The sequence below is a fragment of the Canis aureus genome, chromosome 6 (genome assembly GCF_053574225.1).
Source record: "Canis aureus isolate CA01 chromosome 6, VMU_Caureus_v.1.0, whole genome shotgun sequence".
Lineage (NCBI taxonomy): Eukaryota > Metazoa > Chordata > Mammalia > Carnivora > Canidae > Canis > Canis aureus.
Genome location: NC_135616.1, coordinates 23155597 through 23169134, shown reverse-complemented (window position 1 = coordinate 23169134; position 13538 = coordinate 23155597). Strand labels below are relative to the sequence as shown.

Sequence of the window (13538 nt, the reverse complement as noted above, 5' to 3'; positions counted from 1 at the left end):
TTGGTCATCGAATTTGTGTCAGTTTCCTTTCTGTTAGTTAAATTGCACTTTGCTATTCTGAGGAAGGATTTTGGGGGCTGGAAAATGTTTGAGGTTCCTAAATCTTACTTTGTGCTTCTGCCTTTCTTCATTAAGAGTGCCTTCTGAAATTATGGACAGCTCTCCAATGATAGCATATTTTTTTTTGCATTTCAAGTTGAACTCACATAATTTTTATGTCACTTTATTTTTTTATTTTCATGTATTATAGAGTTCACTATGCAGGATATAATGTAACAAGACCAGAGGGAGACTTGGGAAAATATAAGTCTATTCCTCATCACCATCGAGGTGAAGTCCAGTTTTTAGGACGGTAAGTTTAATATCACCTTCAGATAACAAGGTTTCAAAATTATTTAATGTATGAAAGTTTTGTTAAAAAAAAAAAAAAAACATTGCAGCCCCCAGAAAATCGCCTGCAGGGAATTTTTTTTGTTGATTTTATTTTTCTTTATAGAAGTAAAATATTTTTGTGCTTGTTTTGAAAAGATATACGTATATATTTATGTTATGTTAAAGAGCCCAATTAACTATTTATATAAAAAGTATTTCCTTAACATAAAACGTAGTATTTCATAAAACATTTATTTCTTAAGGATGTCTAAATTGTAAGTGTACAAATGATTTTTTCAGGAGGCATTTTTAAGACTAGTAAAAATGCTAATTTAGTAATGGTTTAGAAAGATTTTTAAAAATAAAAAAAATTTTAAAAAAATTTTTTAAAAATTAAAAAAATAAAATAATAAAATAAAAAATAAATAAAAAAGAAAGATTTTTAATTATGCGTGACAAAAATTGAAAAAGTTTTAAATGCTGTAATTATAAGAATGACCTTGAGCGAGCGTATTTGTTGTCAGTTTTTCTTTTTTGAATGTGTTAATGTTATTTTTCACTTTTTTCTCTAACCCTATAGGTATAAATTGCTAAGATACTCAAAAGAGCGTCAGTACATTGATGGGTTGAACAATTTAATATATACGCCAAAAATACTGGTTGATAGGTTGTATACAAATATATCTGTAAACCTCATGCCAGAGTTAGCTCCAATTGAAGACTATTAAAAGAAATAGCTCTCATGGCAAGATCGACCGCAATGCTGGATCATAAACTTGGAGCATACTCTTCCTGGAGGTCAGTGAATGGATGTGTCACAGTGCCCCGATCTGTGCGAAGAAGAGCCAGCAGTCCTCACTGTTTACAGTGTGGGATAAGATTCGATCACCCATCCTCTTCTCTGAGACACACCCCCATGGCAAGCACGCAGAGACCCGATGCCATTGCTGAAATCTGGACGTTGAGAGAGCTCCCTACAAAGAGAAAATTTTTATACTGAAATATATAATTTAATTCAAGAGAATGCTTTATTTCTGTTTAAACATGTTTTGTATATATGTGATGTAAATTAATGTGTTCAAATTGTTGGAAAAGAAGGTGTGTTGCAGTTTTGCATGTAATTGGTTATGCCTTTATTGGACTTTTATAGAATTTTTTATTTGCATGGAAAAAAACAATGCAAATCTATGTCACTAAAAAAGGTTAACCCTTGTGTGAAATGAAGGAACTGTCAATAATTGACACCCAACTACTACAGTAAACTGTTATACTAGTTTTGAGCTTTAGACCTTCAGCCTTTTGTGTGGAAGAAGTCACAGCTTTCTTAGGGTCTTAAAGGGTAAGAAGAAGGGATGTAAACTGCTTTTCTTCCTACCAGGATTACCTGTTTTTTTCCTTGCTTGCAATCTCATCAGATTTTGCTAAATCACAACCATATTGTTTATGCACATTGCATGAGTATTACCAAGAAAATCTTAAACGTTGGGATGTAACATGATATAAAGGACCTCTTTATGTTAACTGTCTTTCATGTATCTTTGGTGTGATTGTCGGGGATTTCATGCCTCAATGTTCTAGCAGCTGTGTGTGTTTGTACACTGTATTTTTTTTTAATTCCTAGTGAACAGCACTTTTATTATTTCTAGTTCAGAAGAGCCAAAAAAACAATATCATTTAAAAAAATCAAAACAATTTTTTTTAAAAGAATGAGCTATGGAAAACCCAATAGTACCTATAATATACAAATGAATTATACTATTAGAGAAGAAATTAAATGTTCTATTTTTATGAAGATAAAAGCTTAGTAGATAAAAACAAATTTTAAGTTTAATTCTCAGACTCATAGACTTTCAAGTTTTGAGGGGAACCTTTAATGTCAACCAGTTTTATTAGAACTATATTTTTTTCACTTTTAAGAAATTACATTTCTGGTATCCTTAAAATTGCCTCACTGAACTAATTTAATAGAATTATATTAAAATATATAATCAGTTATTTAAATGCACTGATGTAATAGGACACTTCTCTGAGAACAGGTCTCACTACCTGACATCCAGGATATTATTTTATCTTAAATTCAGATGAAGTTCTCATGGCAAAACCAAACAATATCCTTCCTTTGAAAATTGTCAACTATAATTAACCAAAGATTCTAGGAAATACCTTGATATTTTCACAAATTTAAAACAAAAAATTATGTATCTATAAAGTGAATCTTCAAAAACAATGAAGAACAATAGAAATCTATCTATGCGGGATGTTGGGATCATATTTGCCTCATGGATTATTCATCTAAAACAGAAATGTGGTTATTTATCTCAGGTTTAAGTTTAATTTTGAAGTATCAATTTTTATGGCAGTTTTGGTAATACAAATGACCACAAGCCAAATAATAAAATAATTGAAGTTCTTACACTTTGAGAAAACTGATCAATCTCCCTTATGATACCAAACAGAATTTTCCATATTTATTTCTCTAGAAGTAGTTCCCAAATATTTATCTTCCTTTTTTTTTGGTGGTATTCAAAATCACCAAAAAAAATCAAACCTTCTGAAAAGTAAGAGATTTGTTCAGAATTTGTATATCTGTTCATTTTGGTCTCACAGCCAATACAGTTTTTTTAATTTGGTGAAAGGAAAGGAGGTTGGGAATGTTAACATTTGTGATCACTAACAAGATAGTGGGGGCATAGGAGCATAATTAACCCAATAATAGTTAAATATTTTTTTAATACATATTTTAACTGTGGGGAAAATTAGGGCTGTTTCTGAGTCTTATTTGTAAAACATATTTTTTGCTTTTTGATGTGGAGCTGCCCACATTTTGGAATCCTCATTTTTTTGATACACATTTAACAGGTTCAGAAGAACTCAGTTCTACTAGTATCTGCCTTATTTTCTTGGATTAAGTCTAATAGCAATTTTTGTTTTATGAGTGAGCCATGTTATTTTGCTCTCTTTAGTTTTGAATAATATATGCCATCCTATGAAAATCATCTCATTAGTTTGTTTTTTCCCCTTTTTTGTTTTGTTTTGCTTTTTAAGTGCACACCTAAAATTGATTTTTGCCTATAAAGAAAGACTTTTATATGTTTTCCTAAGAGTGATAGAGAGCTTTGGTCAGTTATCTTCATTTTATGAAAATAAATCTATTCCATAAAAATTAACGAATACATTGCAAATGCAAATTTCTCTTTATTGTTACATTTGGTAGATTTCTTAGTGAACATATATTGATTGCCTACTCTGTATCAAGTGTGATGCGAGGTATGTCAACAGAAAAAGTATTTTATTTCTGAACAAATAAAATCAAGTTGAAACCTAAAGTTATGAAGACATCCTCTGATAACTTATCAATTGTCTTTCTTAGTTTCAAGGTCAAGGAATATATGTATGTGAACATGGAGCTATTATGAGGTCCCTAAGGCACTAACTGGGAAAGTTACATAGTGCCTTTCAGCTGGAGAGAGAAGTAATGATTAATGGGCCTGTTTGTAGAAAAGAGAGGGAAAAGTGTACACATGAGTATTTTTTTAAATCTACATTTAAATTTGTATTTTGTGAAGAGGTGTTCAATAAGAAAACTTATTTATAGTATTATGCAAATACATAATTATGTATTAAAAACTTGCTTAGACTCCTTTTCCAACCAAAATATTGATATCCATTTTAAAACAAAATGGAAAAATAACCAATTCAAGATTGTCCTTCTTTTGGAGGCTTCCTACAAGTGAAAGCAGATTTGTGTCATTTTATTTGGCCTCTGCTTGTATCTGTTATATTTCTCTGTGTACTTTTCAGACAAATATTAGCGCTCTAGGTTTATTGCCTTGTATTTGCAAGTATGCCAATTGAGAGATCTCAAGTGGCCATAGTGTTGTTTATCAGAAAGAGGAAGTGTACTTAAGATTATTTTATTTATTAGATCTGAAAGGCTTCTACATAAATGCACTGAAATAAATGCTAGTAATTCTTGTACTCCCATTTTTTTTTTCGCTTCTCATGGAAATGTTTGTACTTTTTTATCATTGTCTTTTATGAAATATAATGTTCTAAAGACTCCGTGTGCTACTGTAATTATTTTCGCTCAGGAACTTTTTTGGGGTTATCTGGGGTTTTGTTGTGTTTGTTTTCCTGATTTTGAGGTGAACTGTTGATGAATACCATGGTTGTACTAGGATGGCAACAGCGGCCTAAGGGGACCACTGTATCTGTCTTTGCAACAGTTTTAGTTCAATACATTTAGTGATCTCCTCATACCTTTAACTCCAAGAAGACACAATAACATTTAAATATTTTTCATCAATACAATTAGTAATCTAGTGTATCAAGGAGAATGTTTAAGGAGTTGTTTTTAATATTTCTTCTGCCTACACAACTTGAGTAAACTAAGCTGGTGTGTTGCAGTCAATCCCCTTCTTGTTTTCCAGGTATCAAGTAGTAGTGAAGATCTTTAAGGCAAATAATACCTAGCGACTAGATTTGTAACAGGGCCTGGAATGTGAGATCATGACTTCTGTCAAATTACTTATGTAATAAATTCCAAGTATTATTAGTATTATTAATTTTATGCATAGTATGAGCATAGTATGAGCTACTGGGATGTTGATACTGTATGTCACAAAGCCAATTATGAAATCATAACCATGTAGTCATTTAAACCATGCAGAGCCGTGAAATCGAGTTGGTATAGTCTGGCCCAGGTCTCTACCTATGATATTAATGTGTCCTCTGATGAAACATACCAACTCAGTTTAATGTTCTTATATATGGATTTTTTTTTTGTCCTGTCTTAAACATGTGGATTTAAGGTTGTGGAGATACTCTAGACCCCAGTTTTCTTTAGAGAAGGCCGTGCTTCTCTCTAGAGAAGAGCATTCACTGTATTGCTCTTAATTTAAGTGACTTCAGAAAACATAGTGCTGTATCACTCAAAATCATACTACAATTAAAAGAAAAATATTACATAGGCTGTAAAAATAAAACTTGTTATCTCTCTCAACACATTCCTATAACATATTTTGGTGGATCAAAATTCCATTGCTAATTTCACCCTCCTAACTCCCATCACTTGAAATCTATGCTCTGGAGGACGTCCAAGGAGTATCAGACATTACCTACATTCACGGAACTCTCTTCTGTGGGTAAAACAGACACATGGAAACAACTGAAAAACCTGCATACCATCCTCTGAGGTGCACAATTGTGTCCTTTGCAAATGTTGGCTTCATATTTCACTAATGCAGTTTTAGGCCAATAGAGCATCATTGTAGGAGAAGTTTTTCCCAAGGCATCTAATATTTCTTAGCTATAAACCCTATGCTTCAGAAGGATAATTGAGATCATTGTCTACAATGGACCTTGTCTACATTGTTGTCGACAATACAGTTAACTTTTATATATTTATTTTTTAAAGATTTTTAGAAATTTATTCATGAAAGACATGGAGAAAGAGGCAGAGACAAAGGCAGAGGGAGCCAGCCTCCCTGTGGGGAGCCCGAGGCAGGACTCAATCCCAGGACCCCAGGATCATGACCCAAGCCAAAGGCAGACACTTAGCCACTGAGCCACCCTGGTGACCCTACAGTTAACCTTTAATAGGACTGTGTGGAAGGCGGTGGTTATAAGCAAAGACTCTGGAAATCAGACTGACCTGAGTTTTAATTCAGAGATTCCCTCATTATTCACTGTGACATTTTAGCACAATTTTAAACCCCTGGGGTCTTCAGTTTCCTGATCTTTCAGTTAAGGATGATAGAAACTACTTGAGGATTGCTGAAGAGCTAATCCCAGAAAAATGAGCACAGCACCTGACACGCTGAGCAAAAACTTGGTTTATATTACATAAGTTTTCAGCTCAAGGGCAATAAGCTTTTCTTTCATGCAAGTTACCTTGGATCATATTCTTTAATGACACTGCATTTTTTGGTCCTATTAGGAAATGAAATTAGTGATGACCTTATATATGATGATGTCTGTAAATAATTAGTAAAACTGGCAAAGGCACAAAATTAAGTTTTAGCAGTAATAGTCATGAGGAGAAATGTAGCAATTGGGAAGGCTGCGTTTGCTCAGAGGTTGTGTGATTTTAGGGAAGCACCTATTAGGATACTTTGCATATGGTAGGTATTCAGTCACTTGTAGCTTCTCTCGGTACCGTTCCTGAAAAAGTTAAATGCCATGGGGAACTGGACTAGTCTTTCTCTCCTACCTTGGTGTTTGGGCTTGGCATTTTCACCTATTTCCATCCCAGTTTCTTTGGAAGACCCTTCTTCCTCTGCTTTCTTTTTATTTTTAAAAGATTTTGTTTATTTATTCACGAGAGACAGACATAGCCAGAGGGAGAAGCAGGCTCCCCGCAGGGATCCCAATCCCAGGACCCCGGGATCACGACCTGAGGACAGACACACAACCATTGAGCCACCTAGGTGCCCCTCTTCCTCTGCTTTCCATTCTTTCTCCTTTCTCCCTCTCATTAGTAATTCGCTTTCTCAGACCACTAACATTGTGCAGTAGAATGTTCTAGGATGATGGAAATGTTCTGTGACTGTGCTATCCAGTATGATAGCCGCTAGCCACATGTGGCTGTTGAGCACTTGACATGCGGCTAGTGTGAGCAAGGAACTGGGTTTTTTATTTTGTTAAATTTTCAATAAATGTAAATAGCCACATACAGCAAGTGATCTCTTATACTCGCGGTGCTTTAACCTCATGGTCTCCGAGGTACATGCAGGAGAATCTCAAGCCAAATGTCCAATTTAGAACTCTTAGCTCCTGACCCACATTATCAATTATGGGTCATCTCTACCTGCTTGTTCACAGAAGTTAAAACTCAGCATGTCCTGGGGCACCTGGGTGGCTCAGTGGGTTAAGCATCTGCCTTTGGCCCAGGTCATGATCCCAGGGTCCTGGGATCGAGCCCTCTGTCGGGCTCCCTCCTCAGCGGGGAGTCTGCTTCTCTCTCTCCCTCTCCCTTTGTCTGCCGGTCCGCTTACTTATGTGCTCTAAGTAAATAAAATCTTTAAAAAAAAAATAAAACCCATCTCAGCCCGTCCTAAGAGCAATTTATCATATCCACCTTCAAAAACCTAGTCTTCCTCTTGTTTTACCACCCACTCAGTAACTCAAGGCCAAATCTGTGAGTCACCTTCCCCTTGCTCCTCTGTACAATCGACATTAGCTCTATCTCTGAAGTCCCTCTCCACTCTACAGGGTCTTTTGTTTTCTGCAACAACTGCCTGGATCCTCCTAGTCGTCTTACTGCAAAGGTATGCCTTCTGTTTTGAATCTCTCTTCCATCTTGCCACACAAACACACACACTCAAAATGTCTTTTGAAATACTACCTTGCTTTATATCTCTCAGTGGCTCCCCATTGCCTACAGGAAAAAGGTCCGAATATTTCTGCTTCTCACACCAGGGCCTTAATGATCTGGCTTCTGCTTGCCTCTGCAGGACGGACTCCTCATCTCCTCCCTCTTGCACCACTTTTCATTCTCCAACTGCCTGGGAACTACTCCAACTGGTCTTTCCTACCCCCATCCACTAACAGATCTCCTTCATATCTCTTAAGACTCAAGCTCCTGGGGCACCTGGGTGGCCCAGTTGGTTGGGTGTCCAACTCTTGATTTTGGCTCAGGGTTGTGAGTTCAAGCCCCACATTGGTTTTGGAGCTTACTTAAAGAGAGAGAGAGAGAGAGAGAGACTCCTCCGGAAGCTGTCTCTGGCCAACCTAAGTAAAATTTGCCACTCCCTCCCTTGCACTCCTACCCTCCAGTACTACACTATTAAAGCATGTCTTATGCTGTTAAATTTGTTTAAGCATTTTCTTTTTCTCCCAAAGACTGGTAGCTCTTTGAGGGCAGTGGCCTGTGGCATTCATTTCTGTATACCCAGCATCCTGCACAGTGCTCAGGAATGAATGATTCTCTCAGGGGGACCCTATTTGCCATCTGTTAGCCCTGAACAGTCCACAGCATTCTAAATTACTGTGCTATTAATACATATGCCATACCTACTTATGAAGCGGTGTTCAGCGGGATCAGTGCCTTAATCAGGACTATTCAGTGCCATCATCAAGATGTAATCCCACCTACCTACACGTCTACCTGAACAGGGAGCCAGGCCCATCTTTTCACTCAACATATTTTTAAAATTTAAAAGGATTTATTAAGCTTTAGAAAATTAATATAGGGTTGCCGGGGTAGCTCAGTTGGTTAAGTGTCTGACTCTTGATTTTGGTTCGGGTCATGATCTCAGGGTCATAAGATCGAGTCCCAAGTGATCGGGCGCCACACTCAGCAGGGAGTCTGCTTGCTATTCCTTCTTCCTCTCCCTCTTCTTCTGCCCCTCCCCACCACTCTTTCTCCAATAGGAAACAAATCTTTATTTTTTTACATTTAATTTTATTTAAATTCAATTAATTAACATATAGGGTATTATTAGTTTCAGAAGTAGAGAAAAATCTATTTAAAAATTACAGATTAGTGTATAAAAGAAATAGAATAGTGAAGAATTCATTGCCAAAATAATTTATTAAATTCAAAAACAAAAAACCTGGAAAGTGAAAGTCACCCTTCTCATAAAATAAGTGTCACAAGACACTACTGTGTTGATGGAAGAATGAGAGCAGATGCTGGAAACACCTGTTTGACTTAACACCAGAGAGAAGGTGTTATTTTACCGCTGGAACATAATTTCTATCTGAGGCAATTTTTAAAATGTATTTAGTTGATTTCCGAGCAGTCATCCCTTACACAGTCATCCCTCCCCTTCTCCCTTTCTTCATCTATTTTTCCTTCTTTCTTCTCTTCCACCATCACTGTTGTTAGAATTAAAAAGAAATCCTGATGGTGATTCGTTTCCCTGGAGTCTTCATGTTCAGGCCGAACAGGGTCACTATGGAAACCGGATTTCCCCAACATTATTCTCTTATTCCTTGACCTTGTATAAATGTCATTTGCATGGCATAATTATGTAGTCTTTTAACCTGTCTGGCAACTTCTGGCAGCCTTGTTTCTGGTCTCTCCAACCACAATATGTCCGGGCATTTATTAAGCACCTGCTATGTCAGGCACTGTGCTGTGCTGGGAATGTGAGAGTGAACAAGCCAGTTCCTTCCCCCCCAGGTAGGCTAGAGTCAAGCAAGGAAATGCTTGCCAAAGGCTTCTCATGGAGGCCACCCTTTTGCCTCTAAATATTTTATAACCTACTTGGAAACCCAAATAGAGGAATGGACAAAGGAATGGACAAATGGACAAACAAAATAGAGGAATGGACAAGACAAATGTCTTGTTTCTCAGACAAGTCTGGTAGAAGCGGGGAGTTCCCAAAGAGTTGCATCCACAGGCTCTGAGGGAGAGCATCCCCTCCACTGCGGAGAGGGTCAAAGTGGAGGGTGTGGGGGACAGGGTTGTGGCTTGCGGGTGGAGAGGGCCCTGGCTTTTCTGGAGTGCCTTCTGGAGAATAGACTGGTATGGTGGAAAGCTCTCTGCCTGATGGCTTGCACTCTTCTAGGCTCTCAGGCTACAGAGAACAACAGGCTTTGGTGCGGGGGGCAGGGGGGTCTGCTCTCAGTATTTCTGGGCTGCAGGTACCTCTAGCACTCAGGCTGCCATACTGAGGAAGCAGGAAAGAAATTCCCAGAACTCACACCTGGGTTGTGTCTCATCAAGTCCCCAGGTCCCCTGGGAGTTGGCTTCTTTTATGGTACCTTTCAGTCCACTGGTGGGGTTTCATCGTCGTTTGGTGATTAATTGGGAGAAGTGAATGGAGTGCATTTACCCGCATTTCTCTGGGCTCAGAGAAATGTCACCTACAACGGAAGGTCAGGAACTGTTTTCTGTATCTTGACCTTGTCGGTATGGTAGCTGTGACATGGCATTATAACTGCGTGCAGGACTGGGAAAGGGAACAGCATCTCTCTGTATCGTTTCTTACAACTGCACGTGAGTCTCCAAGGGCCTTAGAGTTAAAAATTTTATCACCAAAGAAGTAAAGTGCCCTCCATGAAAGATGATCGCCTCTACTCACAGTGAGAGAGATGCAGATGCAAATTACCTGGACGTACCAATTCTGACCTATCAGATTGGCAAAAATCCAGAAGTCTCACCGACGTGATTGGTGAGGCTGTGGCGAGCCAAGTGCTCTCATACATAGGATGGAAAATGTCACAACCCCTGTGGAGGAGAATTCAGAAATATCCAAAAAAATCACTAACGCATTTATCCTTTGCCCCAGAAATCTTTTTCAAGGCATTTATTCTAAAGACACATTTCTACAGATACGAAACAACATGTATACAAGTTTATTCGTGGAGGTGTTATTTAGAAGAGCAAAAGATTGAAACTAAGCAGAGGGAACAGGTTGACTAATCACCCACACACTGAAGCACTTGCAGCCATACGAAAGTGGGAGCATAGATTCTATGTTCTGATTGTACTGGTTTCCAGGCTAATAGTGGCCTGTGGGAAAAAAGATAAGGTTCACAACTATATAAAAGGCTACCTTTTGTGAATGAAAGAAGGGAAACTAAAAGTGTATGTGTGTGTTTGCTTCTTTTTTACAAGAGTCAATGGCAGGATAATAGAAATGGTGATCTATGTGGGGGCGGGGGTAGGGTGAAGCCCACAGGGCTGGCAGTGAGACTGACTCTTAATTTTTTTTAAAGATTTTGTTTACTTATTCATGAGAGACACAGAGAGAGGCTGAGACACAGGCAGAGGGAAAAGCAGGCTCCCCACAGGGAACCCTATTTGGGACTCAATCCCAGGACCCCAGGATCATGACCGGAGCAGAAGGCAGATGCTCAACCACTGAGCCACCCTGGTGTCCGAGACTGATTCTTTAAGTGTGATTTTACATAGTCAGGAAATCTATTGACACTGGAATTGTGTCAATGTTTTTACAAAGTCAAAAAATTGAATTTAAAGCAAACCCTAAAATCGATTTTCAACAAGACAAATTTAAAAATGTATTTGGGCAAAGCAGAACAAATGTTGTCTAGTGATTTTGTTCTTCATTAACTAATGATTAACCTTAGCAAGTAGAAAGAAAACAATTCTTGTTTGATCACTGCCGCATTATATCAGTGTCACTAATACCATGTTTCAATGTTATACAGGCTCTTCCCATTCTTCCCATCTTTACTGTGCATTTTTCTTTTTTGTAGACAGTGTACTTTGTATTCTTAATGTGACAAATGTAATAACTTCTCTTTTGTAGCCCTTTCAGGGGGCTTAGCAGCTCTGCCGGTGGTCCTTGGCCAGAGAACCCACCTCCTCGAAGGAGGAGTTCCACGGAGCGCCCTCTAGCTTTCCTGGCCACTGCTCCCTGGACGAAGGGTAGAGCCTTGCTCAGAGAAAGCACAACAATACACAAACCAGACCAACTAGATTCTCAGAAATCTGAAGAGACACGGGGACTGAGGCAATTAAATTGGGGTGGAGATCGAGGCCAAATTTCCTTCCATGTGGTTAAATGAGCAGAGAAGTGGGTCTGCAGAGAGAAGGAAGAAAACTTACTTATATTGGGAATCAAGCAACCCAGAAATAGAGAGATGAAAAAGTAGTTGCTTTAGCTGCAGGTGGCTTTCCAGACCCAGTCCCCGGTGAGGCCCAGCTGTGTCCATTCCATTTGTGTTCTGTGAGATACATGGGAATCCTTAAATAAATCCTCTGTCATTCAAGGTAGCTAAACCGAGTTTGTGTTTCTTAAATGAACCCCTTGTTGAGACACTTCATTTCTCTTTTAGAAAGGTTTTTGACCTCATTAAAATCAATCCTGATTACCTCAATCAAAGGTAAGTGACAAGCTATTCATAATCAAGGGCATTCAAACCTACATAAAAATAGCCCCTCTCAGAGTGAGATGTCTTTGAAGACAAGAACCATTTCTTTTTTCATCTTTACCTGGCACTCCTAACAGGAGTTTAATAAATATTTGCTAAGTGACCTTTTTTAGTTATAGCCCTTGGAGTATGGATTCAGTTTATTTCAAATGACTTTTTTTTTAAAGATTTTATTTATTTATTCATGAAAGAAGGAGAGAGGCAAAGACACAGGCAGAGGGAGGAGCAGGCTCCCTGTGGGGAGCCTGATGTGGGACTCGATCCCAGGACCCCGGGATCATGACCCGAGACAAAGGCAGACACTCAACCACTGAGCCACCCAGGTGCCCCTCAAACAACTTTTTCCTAAGACAACAGAATATAGAATCTCTAGGAGTACAGCTTCAGTTTGAGCCAGATTTCAGGAGCTATGGATAATCTGGATCAATCCCCCAGTTATCTGACCCTCATCAGTCCTTGTCACTTTGATCTAGAGGCAGAGGGAAAGGGAGGCAGAGAATATCACGGAGAATCCGCTGAGCATGGAGCCTGACACAGGGCTCGATCCCACGACCCCAAGATCATGACCTGAGCCGAAACCAAGATTTGGACACAACAGACTGAGCCACCCAGGTGCCCCATTATGACAGCCTATTTAATAAGACCAGTATCTTGACAAGTTGTTGACTCTTTCATAGGATAACGTACTTGGTTTATACACAGTTCATGTAGGTAACTATTTCACATACTACATATTTACGATGGGCCAGATACTGTTTCACGTCATACCTCATTACTGCTCCTCACAACCACCCTCAAGGAGTAAAAGTAGGGACCCATCAAGAAGCCACAGGAAAGAGATTCAGTGGCCAAAGAGAAAAAGTTAAGTGCTGCCTCTTCTAGATAAATCAGAAAGGAGAAGTGGTTAAAGGGAATTTGAGGATCTAAGGAAGTGAAATAGGAAGCAGTGGATGAGAAATTTTATAAACCCCAGAAATTTGCAGAACTTATGAAAACCTTTCCAGAAATTAATTCCTGACTCTAGACTACAAACTTAAGGTCCAGCAATTTATTAAAATTAAGAAAGAAAACCCCCCAGCAATGTGTCTCTGTGTCGGCAGTCTGAGGCAAAGTTTTGTTGCTTTTAAGTTACAAGGGCTATGGTGTTGCTTTTAGAGTGTGTGTTCTTGTAAGGAAATATCCAAAGGCTTAGGAGTCTACATTGGGGGAAAATAATTGAGTCATTTTTAAATAACACTTTTTAGTAGCTACTTACCTAAAAACTTCTTTCCTAAGTCATTTCCTGGGAGTAAATGTAATTTCTCACTAGGGCTCGTAGC

At 38.4% G+C, this 13538-nt stretch overlaps 1 protein-coding gene across 3 annotated transcripts in view; it reads left to right on the top strand.

The window, feature by feature from the left end:
- B4GALT6 (beta-1,4-galactosyltransferase 6) overlaps positions 1 to 4431 on the top strand; it is a 67794-nt gene extending 63363 nt beyond the window's left edge. For all 3 annotated transcript variants that reach the window (XM_077900354.1, XM_077900356.1, XM_077900357.1), the window contains 2 exons: positions 251 to 352; positions 953 to 4431. In XM_077900354.1, the coding sequence (XP_077756480.1) occupies positions 251 to 352; positions 953 to 1100 (250 nt within the window). In that variant the 3' untranslated portion in view covers positions 1101 to 4431. The remainder of the gene's footprint in view (positions 1 to 250; positions 353 to 952) is intronic.
- Positions 4432 to 13538: the final 9107 nt, after the last annotated feature.